This window comes from Cebus imitator, unplaced genomic scaffold (genome assembly GCF_001604975.1).
Source record: "Cebus imitator isolate Cc_AM_T3 unplaced genomic scaffold, Cebus_imitator-1.0 Scaffold19, whole genome shotgun sequence".
Taxonomy (NCBI): Eukaryota; Metazoa; Chordata; class Mammalia; order Primates; family Cebidae; genus Cebus; species Cebus imitator.
In genome coordinates this window covers 11,657,647-11,678,699 of record NW_016107334.1, presented here as the reverse complement: position 1 = coordinate 11,678,699, position 21,053 = coordinate 11,657,647, and the positions used below count along the sequence as shown (strand labels likewise).

At 41.4% G+C, this 21,053-nt stretch overlaps 1 protein-coding gene across 1 annotated transcript; it reads left to right on the top strand.

The window, feature by feature from the left end:
* Nucleotides 1-3,914: 3,914 nt before the first annotated feature.
* On the top strand, nucleotides 3,915-5,156 carry LOC108296557 (nucleophosmin-like). Its single transcript, XM_037735152.1, has one exon. It carries the CDS (start codon nucleotides 4,006-4,008, stop codon nucleotides 4,870-4,872), a length of 867 nt encoding a protein of 288 aa, XP_037591080.1. The 5' UTR covers nucleotides 3,915-4,005; the 3' UTR covers nucleotides 4,873-5,156.
* The last annotated feature ends 15,897 nt before the right edge of the window (nucleotides 5,157-21,053 follow it).

The following is a 21,053-nucleotide window of genomic DNA, read 5'->3' as shown; positions in this document are numbered from 1 at the left end:
GAGAATGACCTTCTTCATTACCTGTGCAAATTTTATCTCTCCATTAGCTCTTCTCTCACATCAAAAAGTCAGGGCAGCAGAATGGTTAGGGCACACATGTTGGTGTCACACTGCCTTAGTAAAAACCCCAGCTTCAATTCCTAATGCAAGTCATAATAATACCTACCTTGTAAATTTCTTGTGAGGATTAGATGATTTCGTTTATCTAGGGTTCTTAGAGCAGCACCTGGCGTACAGCAAACACTAAGTGCCAGTTATTTTTCTATTATTGTATCAGCACTTCTATCTGAAGGTACTCCCTTTAGGTCTAGCTTCCCCTGGCCTAATAGCAGAACAAGTTATGCTGGAAAAGATCACAGGGAAAGTTAGACCCACAGGGTCTACATCCAGAAGACAAAGTCAGATTAGAACCTCAAAATGCCAGACTGAACCAAAATAGAAGAAAGGGTGAGATCTAACACCATTCATAGACTAAGAGCAGCGTACACATGTTCAGCAGAGGTGGCTTGGTATCTGTAAGCCATCTTCTAGGTCAGCATAAGGCAAAAGAAATTAAGCTGTTTCCTCAAATATGGTATAATAACTTTGAGAAGAGACTTCACAATGGGTATTTCTTGAATTTCCCACAGTGTACATAATAACACCCTATTAGAATAAAAGCTATAGTAAGTCTTTTATATTGATGTCATTCTTAAAATTAAGAAAGAATTTAAAATGTTCCTCCTTATTTAATCCATCTATTCTATAAATATCTATTGAGTGAAATAATATACAAGACATTACCTTAAGCCATGTAAAGATCAATAAGACCTTGCACCAGACCTCATATTTCTTATGGGCTAATTACTACCTATAATTCAATAGTCATTATTGTAATACCTTTATTAGTTTTAGTCTTCTAGTTATATCATTAGTTCAATATCTTTAGAATAAGCAGACCAAGTAATGAAATTTCAGAAATCATTCGGCGATGTAAGTGTGGGGTCTAAACAAAAACAACTTTCTAGGAGATTTCAGATTTGATTATAATGATCCCCTAACCTGGAAAGGATGTGGAAATCCCTTTTCTACTCTTTTCTTGTAGGGATTAAGTATAATTAGATTCTTAAGAAGGATATTCAAAAAAGACAATAAGAAATATAGTAACATCCCTATAGACAATGAGAGCACACCAGAAACACATAACCACAAAATAGATCTAAACTGTAACTTTGCTCTAGTAAGGCCTTCAGCGGATTAGATGAGTGAGGGCCACCCACATTATGGAGGGGAATTGGCTTCACTCAGAGTCCACTGAGTTAAATTTCCATCTCATCCATAAGCACGGAAACACCCAAAATAATATTTGACCAAATATCTGGGTACTGTGGCCCAGTAAAGACACATAAAATTAATCACCACAATGATGAAATTTTTTTAAAACTCCTAAACAAATGGAGAGACATACTGTATTCATGGATTGCAAGAGTTGATGTAGTAAAGATGTAAATTCTCCCCAAATTTCCTGACAGGTTTACTGTAATTCCTATCAAAATCCAAAAAAGGTGTTTTTTTTTTAAAAAGACATAGGTAAATTTATTTTTAAATGTATGCAAAAAGGCACAAGCTCGGCCGGGCGCGGCGGCTCACGCCTGTAATCCCAGCACTTTGGGAGGCCGAGGCGGGTGGATCACGAGGTCAAGAGATCGAGACCATCCTGGTCAACACGGTGAAACCCCGTCTCTACTAAAACTACAAAAAATTAGCTGGGCATGGTGGCGCGTGCCTGTAATCCCAGCTACTCAGGAAGCTGAGGCAGGAGAATTGCCTGAACCCAGGAGGCAGAGGTTGCGGTGAGCCGAGATCGCGCCATTGCACTCCAGCCTGGGTAACAAGAGCGAAACTCCGTCTCAAAAAAAAAAGGCACAAGCTCTAGAATAGCTAAAATAATCTGAGAAAAGAATTAAGTGGGAGTAATTACTTGATATTAAATCTTACTGTAGAGATAATCAATATATTTTAGTGTTGGCAGAAGGATAGACACATAGTTCATGCAATTCAATATAGAACCCAGAAATAGACCCCCAAAATATGCTGATTGCCTTTTTTCTTTTTGAGATGGAGTATCGCTATGTTGCCCAGGCTGGAGTGCAGTGGCACAATCTCAGCTCACTGCAACCTCTGCCTCCTGGGTTCAAGAGATTCTCATACTTCAGCCCCCCGCCAAGTAGCTGGGACTACAGGCATGGACCACCACGCCTGACTAATTTTTTGTATTTTTCGTAGAGATGGGGTTTTACCATGTTGGCCAGGCTGGCTAAATGATTTCTGACAAAGGTGCAAAGCAACTCAATACAGGAGGAAAATAACCTTTTCAACAAATGGTATTGGAGCAATTGGACATCAATAAGCAAAGCCAAACAAATAACAACTTCTATTTAAACTTCACACGTTATACAACAATGTATTGAAAATTAATCATGGATGGACTTACATGTAAAACAGAAATGAAAGGAAAAAAGACTAAACAAAAAGCAGTACAAGCGTGAATAAACACAATAAATAAAAACCTGAGGAGCAGTAGAAGGCAAAAAGGAGGAAAACTTTTAAGATCATAAAAAAATTAAAGAGATAGAAAAGATTTCAGACAGTGGCATATTTGAAGAGTTTTAAAGAAGATCCAACATGTGGCTGAAAGGAGTTCCTGAAAAGGGAAACCAAAGCAAAGGAACAAAACAAATACTAAGAACCATCACTCAAGAAAATAATTCTGCATTTTAAAAAAGATTTGAAACTGCATATTAAAGGACAATACTCTGTACCAGACTATCAAACCAGAATGGTCATGACCAAAATATATTGGAATAAAATTTCTGAGCTCTAAAGAAAAAGAAGATATTTTGGGGGATCAAGGCAAAAAGACCAGGTGACTTAAGAGGGAAATAAAATACTGGACAATAATTCATCATGCCAGAAAAACAATGTGGAAGCATTTTAAGGAAAAACAAGAAAAGAAAATATTACTCAAAGATTTTATATCCACTAAAACTAAATTTCAAGTAGAAAGGATACAGATAGATTGGATTTTTAAAATGTGGTACATATACACCATGGAATACTAGGCAGCCATAAAAAGGAACAAGATCATGTTCTTTGCAGGGACATGGATGAAGCTGAAAGCCATTACCCTCAGCAAACTAATGCAGGAACAGAAAACCAAACATATGTGTTCTTACTTATAAATGGGAGCTGAACAATGAGAACATATGGACACAGGGAGGGGAGCAACACTTACCGGGGCCTGTCAGCGGAGGGCAATTGGGAAAGAGCACTGGGGAAAAGAGCTAATACATGCTGGGCTTAATACCTAGGTAATGGGTTAATGGGTGCAGCAAATCACCACGGCAGACATTTACCTATATAACAAACCTGCACATCCTACATATGTACCCTGGAACTTAAAAAATAATAATAACAATTTTTAAAAAGAAAGGATTCAGGGCCAGGCGCGGTGGCTCATACCTGTAATCCCAGCACTTTGGGATGTCAAGGCAGGTAAATCATAAGGTCAGGAAATCCAGGCCATTCTAGTCATCGTGGTGAAACCCCGTCTCTACTAAAAATACAAAAATTAGCTGCGCATGGTGGCACGCACCTGTAGTCCCAGCTACTTGGGAGGCTGAGGCAGGAGAATTGCTTGAACCCAGGAGGCAAAGGTTGCGGTGAGCCGAGATCGCGCCATTGCACTCCAGCCTGGGCAACAAGAGCAAAACTATGACTATCATCAATGTACAAAAATTTAGAGGGTCTTGTCTCTTTCTAAAGAATTGCATTAGTTAATGTGCTTGAAACAACCAAATAACTAGACAGACATTGACATAAGTATAGATGGTGAGCATTAATATACTGCTCCTTTTAAAACTGAGACAAGCCTGGTGTGAGTCCGTCCTGGGTGGCTGTTCTTTTGAGCAGTGGTCGTTTATCTCCGTCCGCCTTCTCTTCCACCTAAGTGCGTGTCGCCACCCGATGGAAGATTCGATGAACATGGACATGAGCCCCCTGAGGCCCCAGAACTATCTTTTCGGTTGTGAACTAAAGGCCGACAAAGATTATCACTTTAAGGTGGATAATGATGAAAATGAACACCAGTTATCTTTAGGAATGGTCAGTTTAGGAGCTGGTGCAAAGGATGAGTTGCACATTGTTGAAGCACAGGCAATGAATTACGAAGGTAGTCCAATTAAAGTAACACTGGCAACTTTGAAAATGTCTGTACAGCCAATGGTTTCCCTTGGGGGCTTTGAAATAACACCACCAGTGGTCTTACGATTGAAATGTGGTTCAGGGCCAGTGCATATCAGTGGACAGCACTTAGTAGCTGTGGAGGAAGATGCAGAGTCAGAAGATGAGGAGGAGGAGGATGTGAAACTCTTAAGTATGTCTGGAAAGCGGTCTGCCCCTGGAGGTGGTAGCAAGGTTCCACAGAAAAAAGTAAAACTTGCTGCTGATGAAGATGATGAAGATGATGATGATGAAGATGATGATGATGAAGATGATGATGATGAAGATGATGAGGAAACTGAAGAAAAAGCGCCAGTGAAGAAATCTATACGCGATACTCCAGCCAAAAATGCACAAAAGTCAAATCAGAATGGAAAAGACTCAAAACTATCATCAACACCAAGATCAAAAAGACAAGAATCCTTCAAAAGACAGGAAAAAACTCCTAAAACACCAAAAGGACCTAGTTCTGTAGAAGACATTAAAGCAAAAATGCAAGCAAGTATAGAAAAAGGTGGTTCTCTTCCCAAAGTGGAAGCCAAGTTCATTAATTATGTGAAGAATTGCTTCCAGATAACTGACCAGGAGGCTATTCAAGATCTCTGGCAGTGAAGGAAGTCTCTTTAAGAAAATAGTTTATAAACAATTTGTTAAAAATTTTCCGTCTTATTTCATTTCTGTAACAGTTGATATCTGGCTGTCCTTTTTAAAATGCAGAGTGAGAATTTTCCCTACCGTGTTTGATAAATGTTGTCCAGATACCATTGCCAAGAATGTGTTGTCCAAAATGCCTGTAGTTTTTAAAGATGGAGCTCCACCCTTTGCTTGGTTTTAAGTATGTATGGAATGTTACGATAGGACATAGTAGTGGTGGTCAGACATGGAAATGGTGGGGAGACAAAAATATACATGTGGAATAAAACTCAGTATTTTAATAAAGTAAAAAAAAAAAACTGAGACGAAATGAGGGCCCTTCCCTCACACCATATACAACAGTTAACTCAAAATCCATGAGAGCCCTAATGTAAGAACTAAAACTATGAAACTCTTTGAAGAAAACATAGGTGTACATGTACTTGACCCTGGATTGGGAAGTGGTTTCTTAGCTATGAAACCAAAATCACAAGTAACTAAAGAAAAAAATAGATAAATTGGACTTCATCAAAATTAAAACCTTTTTTCAAAAGACAATGCACAGATAGGGAGAAGATGTTTGCAAATCGTATATCTATTAAGGGTCTAAAATCAGAAAATAAATATATATATTTATCCTATAAATACATAAACATAGATATTTATAAACTGTTGCAGCTCAACTGTAAGGAAATAAATAACCCAATTAAAAAGCAGGCAAAAGTTCTGGAGTGATGTTTCTCCAACAAAGGAAAGTAATGGCCGCTAAAGGAAATAAAATCTGTATCTTGAAGAGATATCTGCAGTCCATCTTCATTGCAGTGTTATTCACAATAGCCTAGTTATGGTATCAACCAAAGTGTCCACTGATGTTGCATTCGTCTTATATATACCTAATTACATCGGAGAGCTAATATGTACTTCAGAAAAATACATGTAAATGAGTGCTTTATAAGACAGCAAGGATTAAAGCTAATTAGGAAATCCTTTGATACACTTATATTTTTATACCCCTATATACACTTAAATAGGAGGCTCAACATCATTCCTAATTTTTCAAAGAAGCACATCCATTTTCAAAATTACTGATTCACTGAAATTTATCTCTGATCATTTTCAAATCATATTGAATTGTGTGAAACCCTCTAAAAAAAGAAATAGCCAATAAGCACATGCAGAGATGCTAAACATCGTCACTCATTAGGGAAATGCAAATCAAAACCATGGTGAGATATCTCTTTTTTTTTTTTTTTTTTGCTGAGATGGTGTCTGTCCTTTTTGCCCAGGCTGGAGTGCAGTGGCTCAATCTGGGCTTACTGCAACCTCCACCTCCCAAGTTCAAGTGATTCTCATGCCTCAGCCTTCCAAGGGAGTATAGGTGTGTAACACCATGCCCAGCTAATACGTGCCTTGTATTTTTAGTAGAGTCGAGGTTTCACCATGTTGGCCAGGATGGTCTCGATCTCTTGACCTCGTGATCTACCCACCTCGACCTTCCAAAGTGCGGGGATTACAGGCATGAGTCACTGTGCCCGGCCAGTAAGACACCTCTTTACACACATGAAAAGATGATCAGAATCAAATCTATGATGATAGCGCAGGTGAGGATATGGAGAAAGTAGAAACTTCATACAGTCTTATAAAGCACTCATTTTCATGTATTTTTCTTAAGTACATATTAGCTCCTGATGTAATTAGGTATATATAAGAGGAATGTAACATCAACAGCTAGTGGGAACGGGAACTTAAAATGGCACAATGACTTTGGAAACAGTCTGGCAATTTCTCAATATGTTAAACTTTGATTTACTATATGACTCAGCAATTCCAGTCATAGGTATATATCCAAGAGAACTGAAAACGTATTTTCACACAAAAACTCATATACAAATATTGACAGCACTATGATTCATAATAGCCAAAAATGGTAATAACCTATACATCCTTCAACAGATGAACAATCAAAATGTTATATATCCCAACTAGACAGTATTTTCAGCCACAGAAAGTAATTAAGTACTGATACATGTGTAACATAGATGAATTTTGAAAATACTATGCTAAGTGAAAAAAGCCAGTCACAAAAGGCCATAGTCTATTGGTATGAAATGCCCAGAAGTGGCAAATCCACAGAGAGAAGGAAAATAGATTAGTGGCTGTCAGAGCTGGACACAGGAGGAATGGGAATCTCTACAAATGGGTAGAGGTTTCTTTTTCAAGTGACAAAAAAGTCCTAAAATTGGATAGTGATGATGGTTGCATAACTCTGTGAATACACTAAAAAACAATGAATTGTATGCTTTAAAAGAGTGCATTTTATGGTATGTGAATTATATTTCAGGAAAGTGTTATTTTCTAAAATACCAATTGAGTGTTAAAAAGCAAGTACAGGCCAGGCATGGTGGCTCAAACCTGTAATCCCAGCACTTTGGGAGGCTGAGGTGGGTGGAGCACTTTAGGTCAGGAGTTCGAGACCAGCCTGGCCAACATGGTGAAACCCCAGCTCTACTAAAAATACAAAAATTAGCTGGGTGTGGTGGTACACACCTGTAATCCCAGCTACTCAGAAGGCTGAAGCACGCGAATCACTGGAACCTGGGAGACAGAGGTTGCAGTGAGCCCAGACTGCACCACTGCACTCCAGCCTGGGCAACAGAGCAAGATTCTTTCTCAAAAAAAAAAAAGAAAAGAAAAGTATAGTATGTACTGGTTATATACTGTGACAATGTAGATGTAATTTGGCTATTTTTTAAAATGAGTTGAATGGGGAAAGCATATGTAAAACTTGGAACTACTTTCAGTAATCAGTTGATTCTGGTAGTATTAGTATCAGTATTAGGAGATACTTCGCATAATACAGGATTAAGCAAATGAGGTATTATGGGATATTCTAATTCTATCATCTTTGTGATCTTGAAAACCAGATTCTTGAGGTAGAGGAAAGGAGCTGGAGATATACCCAGGCTAGGTTATATACAGAGCTCTGTAGTCCTGAATTTGAACTAGAAATAGGAATATGAATTCATGAGACAGGTTGTCTATCTGTGTAGATAACTCTGTGTGTGTGTGTGTGTGTTTCATAGCTCTGTCCACTGAAAAAAATCTAGAAACAATGATCAATCCAGTAGCAATGAGCATCCCAAGGGCCCAGACTATCGTCCTGAAATAATATACCATTTCTCAATAAAATAAATGGCTCAGCTGAAGCTTGGGATTGTACAGGACTGCAAAAGAGTTGTGAAAGACTGTTACACTAGAGCAATGCCAAAAGGGTTCAAGAGCCCACTTTAGATGTTCTTATTTGCTAAAGATTAAAAAAAAATTTTTTGTGAGTGTCAATAAGAAACTCATTACAATGCATTCAAACCCACCAAAAATGTTTAAATTCAGAAGTATATAATCATATTTTTCAAAACTCGTTGGTTGCCCTCAGAGGATAATAGGGAAACAACTCATTATCTTTAAAACTGGCAAATTAGAAAATAATTATCTTGCCTTTCTATATGAAGTGTATCATGGGAAAACCACGTTGTAAATGAGAGGAAGTGTCTTTTTTTTTTTTTTTTTTTTTGTTGAGATGGAGTCTTGGACTGTCACCCAGGCTGGAGTGCAGTGGTGCAATCTCAGCTCACTGAAACCTCCACCTCCTGGGTTCAGGCGATTCTCCTGCCTCAGCCTCCTGAGTAGCTGGGATTATAGGCACACACCACCACACCTGGCTAATTTTTTGTATTTTTAGTAGACAGTTTCACTATGTTGGCCATACTGGTCTCGAACAGATGGTTCTCAAACTCCTGACTTCATGATCCACCAGCTTTGGCCTCCCAAAGTGCTGGGATTACAGGTGTGAGCCACTATGCCCGGCCTTGTGTGTGTGTGTGTCTGTGTGTGAGAGACAGAGTCTTACTCTGTCACTCAGGCTGGAGAACAGTGGCATGATCTCAGCTCACTGCAACCTCTGCCTCCTGGTTCAAGCAACCCTCTGGCCTCAGCCTCCTGAGTAGTCGGGACTAGAGGCACACCCCACCACGCCCAGCTAATTTTGTATTTTTAGTGGAGGGGGGTTTCACCATGTTGGCCAGTCTAGTGTCAAATTCCTGACCTCAAGTGATCTGCCCTCCTCAGCCTCTCAAACTGCTAAGATTATGGGCGTGAGCCACTGTGCTTGGCTGGAAGTGTCTTTTTGTAATAATGCTGCAACCAATCACCAAAAAATATATTGAATTAAAATGTCATCATTTTGCAAATCACAGTTAACAGACATATGCACTGAGCATCGACAGCAGCTAACATTGAAATAGTGTGGAAACAAGACATGAATGCCTCCTGATGAAAGAACACGCTATTTATATCCTGCAAAAGGGATCAAGCTAGACTCCAATTCAGTCTGGTTCCAGGTACCAATTTGCAGGAAACCCAGAAGACAGAGTAATCATGTTGAACTGCACCAAGAGGTTATACTTGGCAAACTCCAGATTCCAGATGTCCTGGACACTTCAACAGATAAACTGTAGGGAAAAGAAAGGGAGAGAGGGAGGCCGGCCCCGGTGGCTCACCCCTGTAATCCTAGCACTTTGGGAGGTCAAGTGGGGGTGGATCACCTGAGGTCAGGAGTTCAAGACCATCTTGGCCAACAAGGTGAAACCCCATTTCTACTAAAAATACGAAATTAGCCGGGCGTGGTGGCAGGTGCCTATAATCCCAGCTACTTGGGAGGCTGAGGCAGGAGAATCACTTGAACCTGGGAGGCGGGGGTAGCAGTGAGCAGATATCGTGCCTCTATACTCCAGCCTGGGTGACACAGCAAGATCCTGTATCAAAAAAAAGATAAAAAAGGAGAGCGAGAGATAGAGGGGAAACCTGTACATGAAAAGAGACATGACCACATATTACACTATGTATTACAAATTTTTAATGGGCAAGACTAAACTACAGGCCGGAGGCAGTGGCTCACGCCTGTCATCCTAGCACTTTGGGAGGCTGAGGCAGGCAGATCACTCGAGCCTAGAGTTCGGGGCAACATAATCAAATTCTGTTTCTACAAAAAATACAAAAAAATAGCCTGGCATGGTGGAACGCACCTGTAGTCCCAGCTGCTCAGGAGATGAAGTGAGAGGATCACTTGAGCCCTAGGAAGTCGAGGCTGCTATGAGCCATGATTGTGCCACTGCACTCCAGCCTGGGTGATAGAGTGAGACTTTGTCTCAAAAGCAAAACAAAGGGTAAACTACAGTGTCTAGGGATAGCTACTTGAGTGAAAAACCATATAGAAATGAAAGGAAGTGATTACTACAAATCAGAGAGTGACTACTTTGAAAGAGAGGAAGGCATGGTCATTGGGTCCAGGCACACGGAGGAGACGCTGGGGCAGCGGGCGATGTCTAATTTCTTGACCAGAGAGGGTGATTACAAGCTCACTCACCTCACAATAACTTACCCAGCTCCACGTTTGATTTGGGTGGATTTCTGTGTCTGTTTTGGCTTTCCATAAAAAGGTTTTTAAAATCCCTCCCTGGAGCATGTTTGTTTACAATTTCAGATAAGAACCTCCCCTTCGTGGCTTGTCCGAGTTCCATATGAGCCTCCTGCACCATGACTTTTGTGCCTGTATTTGAGAGCAAGTTTTTAAACAACTCAATTCTGTCTGACATCACCGAGCAAAGATGTAGATGCTGTTCTGGGATCTGCCTCTGCGTGTCTTCATTCGTCACAGAGAAGGGGCTGCATATCATCTTCCAGATGGTGCTTGACAAGCACACTCTTTATAGAATGAAAGGAAACCATGGCCATGAACACCGCAGTCAGCTTTCCCTCCGCTACCTCTGCAGCCTTTTAGATGCTAACATAGACTGCCTGTCCCGCTGCAGATTTATAGCTATTCGGATGTCAACTCTATTCCTTCCAGACTCTATCAGCAGCAGATTAGTCGAGACAGGCAGCTGTGATAGACAGTGGGAAAAACAGTAGGCTTGGAATCAAAACACCTGGCTCCACTGGCAACTCCTTCCAGCGACGTAGCCTGGGACAGGCCGCTCAATATTCCTGCATCCATTTTCTCAACCAGAAGGTGGGGATTATACACGAGATTGTTGTGAAGGAGGTGATCCGTGAAAAAGCAACTTGAGGACTTTGAAATACACTCTCGCTGTTAAAAGGTCTTCAGCATCCTCATAAGGCTCACTCCCCGTGAATTTCTCTATGTCATTACCTATAGTAATGGGTCACATTATAATGCTGCCCCATCCAACACAAAAAAATGATCAAAAGAGCAGGCCAGGCGCGGTGGCTCATGCCTGTAATCTCAGCACTTTTGCAGGTCAAGGTGTATGGATCACCTGAGGTCAGGAGTTCGAGACCAGCCTGCCACCATGGCGAAACCCTGTCTCTACTAAAAAAAAAAAAAAAATACAAAAAATTAGCCAGGCCTGGTGGTGGGTGCCTGTAATGCTAGCTACATGGGAGGCTGAGGCAGGAGAATCACTTGAACCGGGAGGCAGAGGTTGTAGTGAGCTGAGATCGTGCCACTACAGCTAGTGCTCGACTTACGACCACGGTCGGGACCGCGGACCGGTCGTAACACGATTTGGTCGTAAGTTGAGTAGGCTATATGTACAGTTGAAATGGTGCACGCAGAGATGGTAGTGCTGCCGGAAGCTGGTCCGCACTGTCGTACGCCCAGCTGGGCAACGTTTGTGCTGCCAGACGCGGAGCAGTCATGGCTAGCGATTGTGGTCGTAAAGTCGAATGATCGTAAGTTGCATAGGTGGTAAGTCGATCAATATCTGTATACTCTAGCCTGGGCAACAAGAACGAAACTCTTATCTTAAAAAAAAAAAAAAGATCAAAAGAGCTTATTGTCCTTTGAATGCCCTTGCAGCAGGGGCCACTGGGCCACTGAGGTTTGGAGAGATAGGGGTTGGAATGGGAAGGCCCCACAGGGTCTCAGAGCCATCTGGTTCCACACGTGTCCTATTGTGTCCCTTCTGAGGAGCCTGGGGTTCCATGGCCAGGTTCAGCAGCCACCTTATTTTTTTAGAGCCAGGGTATTGCTCTGTTGTCCAGGCTGGAGTTCAGTGGGGCAATAACAGCTCATTGCAGCCCTGACCTCCTAGGCTCAAGTGATCCTCAAACCTCAGCCTTCTGAGTAGCTGGGACTACAGTGCATGCCACCACATTGGCTAATTTAAAAATACAAAAATTAGCAGGCCATGGTGGCAGGCACCTGCAATCTCAGCTACTCAGAAGGCTGAGGAAGGAGAAGTGCTTGAACTCAGGAGGCGGAGGTTGTAGTGAGCTAAGATTGAGCCACTGCACTCCAGCCTGGGAGACAGAGTGAGACTCCATTTCAATATATATATATTTGGAACCCAGGAGGGGAGGCTTGCAGTGAGTGAGTATCGTACCACTGAACTCCAGCCTGGGCAACAGAGCAATATTTCATTAAAAAAAAAAAAAGAAGAAGAAGAAAGAAAAAAAAAGAAAATAGAAGGAAAAAAGAAAAGAGAGCGATATAGGGAAACCCATACATTAAGAGACTAGTCTGGATGGTGCCCACAGCAGTGACTGATTTGCACCTGAAGAAACACAAGCAAATCCTCTCCCCATGTTATTACGTTACCTCTTTCCTAATTTTTTGTGGGTGGATCTCATCACCAGATGAATTGCCCTAAGTTCTCATCCCTGGGTTGCTTTATCAAGTGTTGTTCAGCTGCTGTTAATTGCCGTCCCCTTAGCAGACTTAAAAAATTCAAGGCCAGCAACGCCAGGTTTAACTGCATTTGTGGGATTCTATATTCCTTGTCCCCTCCTCGTTGTTTACATATATATATATATATATATTGAGATGGGGGTCTTGCTCTGCCACCCAGGCTGGCTATGCCTTTTGCATAATGGACACAAGGGTGCTGTGTGCGCTGGCCTCAGCACTGGCCTCCAGCACGACCAACGCCATGGGCCAAGACTCCTTGCTCCGTCCTCTGACCCCGTTCAAGGAGTCCTCCCAGTTCAGCCTGCTGTCACCCCTCCAGCAGGTGTTCCATGAAGCCTGCTGGGAGAACCGTGGAGCCAGAGTTTCTCCAATAGGCTGTGTCCTCCAAGTACGTGAAGTAGGACTGGAAACTGTAATAGCTTGTCCGGGCCACCAGGGTACCATTTAGGAAATTACTTCCTCAGTAAAATTTTGTAAATGACAGTGGTAATTTAGTAAAAGTAGGCTGCTCTTTGGTACATTAGCATTTCAGAGCAGTGGAATCGTTTACTGCACAGAACTTATGGAGTGATGCCCTAGTGACCTACAATCCTTAATCCCTCTTCTAAGTGGGCCTGCTCAAAGGAAAAAACCTCCCTATTTGGAAAAATATCCAGCTTAATTATAATTCATGGAGAAGGGAGAGACCAAGAGTCTTTAGGAGGTCACAAGGTCCTCCCTGTATTGTTTAAGGAAGACTGTGCTCAAACCCCGACAGCCATACGTGTCAATGTTTCCGGAATGGATACAAGATGCAGAGATTGCACTGCTTCATGACTTCCACGAAAAATCCACTTGAAGGGGAGAAGGAGGGAAGGCAGGGAAATTTTACATGATTGATATAATGGTATGTTTAAAGACAACACAAAAGGTTTTGAACGGAGCCAAATATTCATAAACACACTGATAAGAAGCCTGCGCTTTATAAATGTTGTAACATAACTTCTTGTTAATATGCAAATAACACCCCAGGGGACCTATAATGTGATTCTCCTCAGAAGTTTAACAAACTGCTGTGTAAACTAGTAGCTATTAATACTTTGAGCATTCATCTTACACATTAATTAAATCTTCAAACATTACTGTCAGTTGTTCTTTTGCCAATCTTCTGTCAGACATTATTAAATACAGTTTCTCATTTCTGTCTAAAAACATCCTTTTTTCCCCTGAAATCTCTAAAAAAACACTGTAACACACCAAAAGATTTGAGAAAACCTGTCTTTTCTAGGAGAAGCTTTTGCAAATCAATTTTTTTCTAAATAATTAATTTTCCTGAGATCAATGCCTAATTAGTTCTGCATTTCTTATAAAGAACTCATTCAATTTTAGAAGATTATTGTTAAGGGAAAACTTATTTCCTGTCTTCATGCCCTGGAAGGTGTGGTATCGGAACACACAATTCAGGCTTGTGGGCTCTTCACTCAATTCTCCACCAAAAGGAATGACTAATTTTATGGATGAACAGCGAACTTTCTGTAGGGCAGTGATGCCCATCCTACCTGCTACCTGTTGTGGGTAGAATTGTCTCCTAAAAAGTACATTGAAATCCAAACCTCTGGTAACTGTGAATGTGTCTTTATTTTGAAATGGGATATTTGCAGATGGAATCAGGTTTACATGAGGTTACTACAGTGAGCCCTAATCCAAAATGACTGTTATCTTCCTAAAAAGAGAAGGTTGGGTACGGTGGTTCACACCTGCAATCCCAGCACTTTGGGAGGGAGACCTCATCTCTACTAAAAATTTAAAAAATTAGCCAGGTGCAGTGGTGCACAGCTGTAGTCCCAGCTACTCAGGAGGCTGAGGTGAAAGGATCACTTGAAACCCAGGAAATCAAGCATTGATCACATCATTGCACTCCAACCTAGGTGACAGAATGAGACCCCATTGAAGAAGGAGGAGGAGGAGGAGGGGGGGAGGAGGGGGAGGAAGGGGAAGAGGGGGAGGAAGTGGGGAGGAGGGGAAGGAAGGGGGAGGAAGAGGGAAGGGGAAGGGGAGGAGGGGAGGAGGGGGAGGAAAGAAGGAAGAAGAGAAAAAAACACAGATATTTCTACTAATCAAGTGTGCATCTTCAAGCCAAGCAGTGCCAAGGATGGCTGGCAAATACAGAAGCTAGAAGAGAAAGGAAGCCTTCTCCCCAGCATGTTTCAGAGAAAGCATAGCCCTGCTGACACCTTGATCTTCAACTTCTAGCTTCCACAACTGTAAAGTGCTAAATTTCTGTTGTTTTAAACCAGCCTGTATGGGGTACTTTTTTATGGCTGCCTTTGAAAATGAATACACCATCCTCAATCTCTCTGCCCCCTGGGTCTGCTGGCACCCAGGCATGGCAAGGGCTTGCTCAAGCCAGGTCTGATCTTTCAAACCCATCTCTCATCTGTGCCAAAATCAGGCAAGTCAGGCTCATTAAATTCCTATAGGCGTAGGTTCAGAGAGGGAGACATGGGGCCTGTCTTAGTTTTTGTGTGGCTATAACAGAATACTCAAAACTGAGTAACTTATAAAGAAAAGAAATGTATTGGCCAGGCGCAGTGGCTCACACCTGTAATCCTAGCACTTTGGGAGGCCTGAGGTCGGGAGTTCAAGATCAGTCTGACCAACATGGAGAAACCCTGTCTCTACTAAAAATACAAAATTAGCCAGGCATGGTGGCACATGCCTATAATCCCAGCTACTTGGGAGGCTGAGGCATGAGAATCACTTGAACCTGGGAGACAGAGGTTGCAGTGAGCCAAGATTGTTCCATTGCACTCCAGCTTGGACAACAAGAGTGAAAATCTGTCCCCCAAAAAAAGGAATTCTGAGGCTTCAATCATCCGCTCATCCATCGCTGAAGTGACCTAAAATCTTGACCCAGTCCAAGGGTACTTCCTCATCCCATCTCCATACAGAGAATGTTCATCTTTTTAGAACATGTTGATAGCAAGTCCATCATTTTTCTTCAGAGAATTTTTAAACCATCTTCTCAGCTCTTCTGAATGTTGAATCATGTGACTATGAACTTGATAGGCAATGTGCTTCACAGGACATGTCAGGGAACATAGGCTCAAATACATTGCTGCTGAGCACGTGCAGAAAGCTTAGATAAGAGAAATAATAATGATGCAGGATTATTTGAAGGCTGTATTGACCATCTACTCATTTAGACTAATAAGGATGGAGATGGATTCAAATTGATCACAGTGGTGATGCTCTAAAGAGACAGACCATGAGTTTCTGCTTCTGAGAGCCCTAGAACTCCCCTGGTCCAGGGCCTTCTGAGGACTGATGGTTGAGGTTTTCATTTCATTCTCACAGTTGATAGAGTAAACTTTAAGAAGCTGATGTAGAGGAGAAAAAGCATCAAATTAGTCATCAGTTTCCTGGGTCCACTATCTAACAGCAGTGCTTCCTTGGACAAGTTACTTTAACTCCGTAAGCGTACTTCCTCATGTGAAAATTGGTCATAACAACTGCATTATAATCCCTGCGTTGTCCAAATTAGATGAACACTGTGTGTAAGAAAGCACCATTGTCTTACAAAGCAGTTACAAACTGGCTGCCAGACCAGGCACAGGAGCACATCATTTACTCTGCTAGATTGATATATGATTTAAAAGTTTGAGTCAACTTTTTCAAGTTGGAAAGCTTCCTATTAAGCCAAGATTTATGGCTTCCTTTAAAAACTGTAATGGATCTCACAATACTGTCCCTACATTTCCAAGAGCCGAGTAGCAGCCCTGCCCTTTAGGAAAAGCATCAGCTCTCCAAGTGCCTTAACTCCCAACCTTCCTAGCTGTCTCTATGTTTTTATATTAAAAGCACAAATAAACTATAAAGCCATAAAACAATGTGATTAATATTATTGCTAGAGAAAACTTAGGGAAGACTTCTTAACACCTGAGAGGCGATGTTTCACTGAGAGTAAAGGTGAGGGTGGCCTCTACACAGCTGGTGACAGAAGGTGCCCATGGCACAATTGAGTTGGTTGAACCAAATTTTCTGTGCTTCATTCCACAATCTTTGTGATCTGAGCATGGATGGCTTGAGAAACACTTTTTAGACACACACTTTGATATAAAGCAATTTGTCAAAAAATAGGCGCTTGGAATTCCAGAGTCAAGTAGTCTGCTTTATTGACGTAATACTGTATGGGCTGCTATGAGTGTCTGCTCACACTCTTCCACTCTCCTAGAATGCCACCTTTTTTTCCACTGGGTCTGTCCAAATTGGAAACTCCAAAGCCCATCCCAGTTCTCTTCCATCATCATCATCATCCTAGATATGATGATGATGATCTCTCTCCCCCTTGATCTCTTAGGGAAATTAGTAGCTATAAAAATCAACTGACAATGAGTCATATGTTGCTTTGAAGGCTGTTCTATCATATCATGATGACCTATAATTTATTTTGTTTTATTTTTGTAGAGACAGGGTCTTGCTATATTTCCGAGGCTGGTCTCAAACTTCTGACCTTAAGTGATCTTCCCACCTCAGCCTTTCAAGTAGCTAAGACTATAGGCATGAACCACCACACCCAGCTTACGACTTAATTATTCACATACAGGTAGTATTTGCTTTACATGGTAGTGTGGAACTGTAAAAATCATCATGCAATCTGAAACCATGCAAAGAAATATTAATAAAAAATCAACAGGAAAAATATGATTTTTCAGTGATATGTTTTAATGCTTGTAAAAACATTAAAATCTCTCTTGCTGGCAGTTATAAACAATAGGAAAATGAAAAGGAATAGTAAAACTGATATTTGTTTATGCCTTGGTGAACTGGCATACTGTTTTCTAAGTTTGGATCACTTTCAACATTTTCCCCTTTGTGCTTTTCAATGTCATAAAATATATAACTTAAAGTGTTTCCCCCCACTACCTTTCTTATTTATTTATTTTTTTTTGCTAGACTTCCTTCCTCAGGGACATCTTCATTCTTTTTGTCATGACCTTTCTCTCATTTATGTCTGTAAGTTTATTGTCAATAAGTCCTTCTGGCTGTATATCTAGAGTTTCTCCAAAGGTGACAGGGTCAACATTCACATGGTCAGCTATTTCTTCCATAACTCCATTTACATTCCATTCAAATTTCCTTTCCGTCTCTAACATTTTTTGTTTCTTTGGTGTACTTTCATCTTCGTTGGTCAATTCAACCTTCTGATTATCTGTTTTTATAAAATACCACCTGGGTTTATCACTGAGAATCACTGAGGCAGCACAACTACACACTTTGCTGGCACTGCATGAATTGGAATGACAAATGCACAATGACCAATCACTGCAGATTTTGAAAGAATTGCTGTGATTGGTCACCAATCACTGCAGGCATTGGAAAAAAATGTCATGATTGGTCACTAATTGTGGTGTGCATCTGTTACTTACATAACGATTTGTGGACTGGAGAGCTAGCAGTGCAAACTGTGCTCCATGCAATGACTCACAGGTAATACGCCATGATAACTGAAATTTAAACCATGTTGTTGGGAGGCTGAGTTATTTAATGAAACCACGGTAAATGAGCTCATTTCACGTTTAATCAGAACCACAAAAAGCAAAGCCTGCCTGTATTTGTATTTTATCTTCCCAAGTCCGGTGTGAGCTCATGAGGGCAGGATCCATGACTCAAGAAGTCATCTGCACATATTCTCCATACTCACCCCAAGCACCTACCACAGTACCTGAGTATAAAAAAATACTCAATACATATTTACTAAATTTTATTTTCTTCACCAGTGAAAGAACTGTGTAGATGTAATAGTAATGGAAGTCAAGAGACTTCAATTCTTGGTCTGGGTCTGGAACTAATTGAGTGTAATTTTCAGACTCTCCATCTTTTAAAAAAAATGTATTTTAAGCACAATCTCTACCTATGGTAAGGATATAATCAGAAGTTTAACAACGACTGTGTCTTAGTCACATTCAAGATGGAGCAAAAAACCAAAGCCCTTTGTTTATTTTATTTTATTATTTTTTGAGATGGAGTCTTGCTTTGCTGCCCAGGCTGGAGTGCAGTGGCACCATCTCAGCTCACTGCACCCTCCACCTCCTGAGTTCATGCAGTTCTTGTGCCTCAGCCTCCTGAGTAGCTGGGATTACAGGTGTACATCACCATGTCTGGCTAATTTTTGTATTTTTAGTAGAGACAGGGTTTCACCATGTGGGCCAAGCTGGTCTTGAACTTCTGACTTCAAGTCATCCACCTAATTCAGCCTCCCAAAGTGCTGGGATTACAGGCATGAGCGCCCAGTCAGCCCTTTGTGTTACAGTTTATCCTCTTATTGGAACTTTGAAAGACACATCCAAATGGTCAGCAGCATCCATCCTGGCAGACCCCTTTCTCTCATGCATGCACATTTATGTGAGCCTGAACTTTGTGAGATGGCACAATTTGGCCCCTTTCCATGCTCCATTGATTTTGTATTACTCATCTAGTCTCTCAATCCCTATCCCTTTAACCCATACCATATGTACTATTTCTTCCCCCAGTACAGAAGAAGAGTTCTGCTCAAAAGACTGTCTAGAGCCTTAACATTTATAAGGCACAGAGCTTGAAATCTTTATAAATCTCCAATTTTGTGCCCAAGATGGCATGAAGGCGTATAATTTCCCCCCTAAAATATTGAAATTATAACTGGAAATTTCAAGTGACTTTTTCAGAGATCCTTAGCAAGTCTATAAATATTGGAATAAAGTCTTTTATATTTTATAAAGCTATTAAAATATTCTACTAATGAAATAAACCTTATACTATATCACCACTGAATAATATTGATTATGAATGTATCTGACTGCAAAAATAAAGTTTATAAAAAATGATGAGAATTTTTTCTTCTTTTCACAGAAAGCATGTAGTAGCTTCATTTGTTTTATAAATGATTAATTTATCTACATCTACAGTATCCTAGCTATGGATTCTCAGACTCTTCATATTCGCTGCACTTTTATCATCATCATTAGAAAATGCCTTTCTTTTGGAGGCCATTTTTTGCAAAGAGTATCTTTCCTCTTTCAGTGTTCCTGGGAGCTCCTTAATGAGCCAAAACACAAAGCCATTCTGACAGAGAAGGCTGGCTGTCAGCTGCATTCATTCAGAGCTAAGTGATCCGATCCACACACCAGCCTAACAGTCAATGGGGTCTCACCAAAATGACCAGGTATCACGGTGAGGGGCAAAGAAAGGGTTTCCAGGCCAAGAGAATGTGCATGTGCAAAGACCCTGGGGCAAGAAAGAACCTGGCATTTCGTAGCTACCAAAAACCCATATATAGGAGAGCACAGAGTGCCAAAAGATGTGAAAAGCATCACAAGATGGCCCAATGCTGACAGGGAGAGAGCCGGAAGGGAGTGCCATGGGCCCCTGTTGAAATCCCTCTGGCTGCAGTGCGGTGAGTGGATGGGAAAAGAGTCACAATGGATGTGGCGGAAGAAGCTGTGAAAGATACGACATGACCTGGCCCTGGGTGGAAGCAATGGAGGTAGGAACAAAGGCATAGATTCCAGAGAGGTCAAGATGTCAAACCAATGTTTGAGACAGGTGGTCCATGTGTGGGTCCCAGAACAGCAGCATCTGCATCCGCTGGGAACTTGTTAGAATACAAATTCTCAGGCCCACTCCAGGCTTCCTGAATCAGAAAATCTCTGAGATTTCTGAGCAACTGGGGTTTTCCCAAGCCCTCTGGGGGGGTCTGCTTCTTGCTCAAGTGTGAGGTCCACTGGACAAGATGATAGAAACAGAAAATAAGCTGCAAAGATGTCTTGAGCAAGAGGGCTCTCCCACAGGGCCTGGGTATCAGCGATTGCTCTTTGGGGACAAGAGAGAACCCTGGGAAGCACGGAGAAGCAGATAGCAAAAGCCCCTCCAAAAGGTGGCATGAAACTCCACTTTTATTTTATTTGAGACAGAGCCTTGCTCTGTTGTCCAGGCTGCAGTGCAGTGGTGCAATCTTGGCTCACTGCAGCCTCTGCCTCCTGGGTTCAAGTGATTCTCCTGCCTCAGCTTCCTGGGTAGCTGGGATTACAGGCAAGCACCACCATGCCTGGCTAATTTTTGTATTTTTATTGGAGATGGGGTTTCACTATGTTGGTTAGGCTGGTCTCAAACTCCTGACCTCAAGTGACTTGCCCCACCTCGGCCTCCCAAAGTGCTCCGACTACAGGCATGAGCCACCACACCTGGCCTGAAATTCCAGTTTTAATTTGAAGGATACATTTGATTACATATGAATTAAAAATAGCTATATGGTAGATTTCTCACCAAGAATTTAGATAAGCACCAGAGGAATAGGAGACACTTAAAACATTTATGATGGGGGAAACGGTCACTATACCTAATATGCAAAGGAGTCCATGAGGAAACTCGATAGAAAACTGGGTAGAAAATGTGAGTGGGCATTTCACAAAATGAAGAAATTCTGACCAATAATGAA

What these genes read in the sequence shown, in the direction of transcription:
- LOC108296557 (XM_037735152.1), top strand. Translation starts at nt 4,006, where the DNA reads ATGGAAGATTCGATGAACATGGACATGAGCCCCCTGAGGCCCCAGAAC.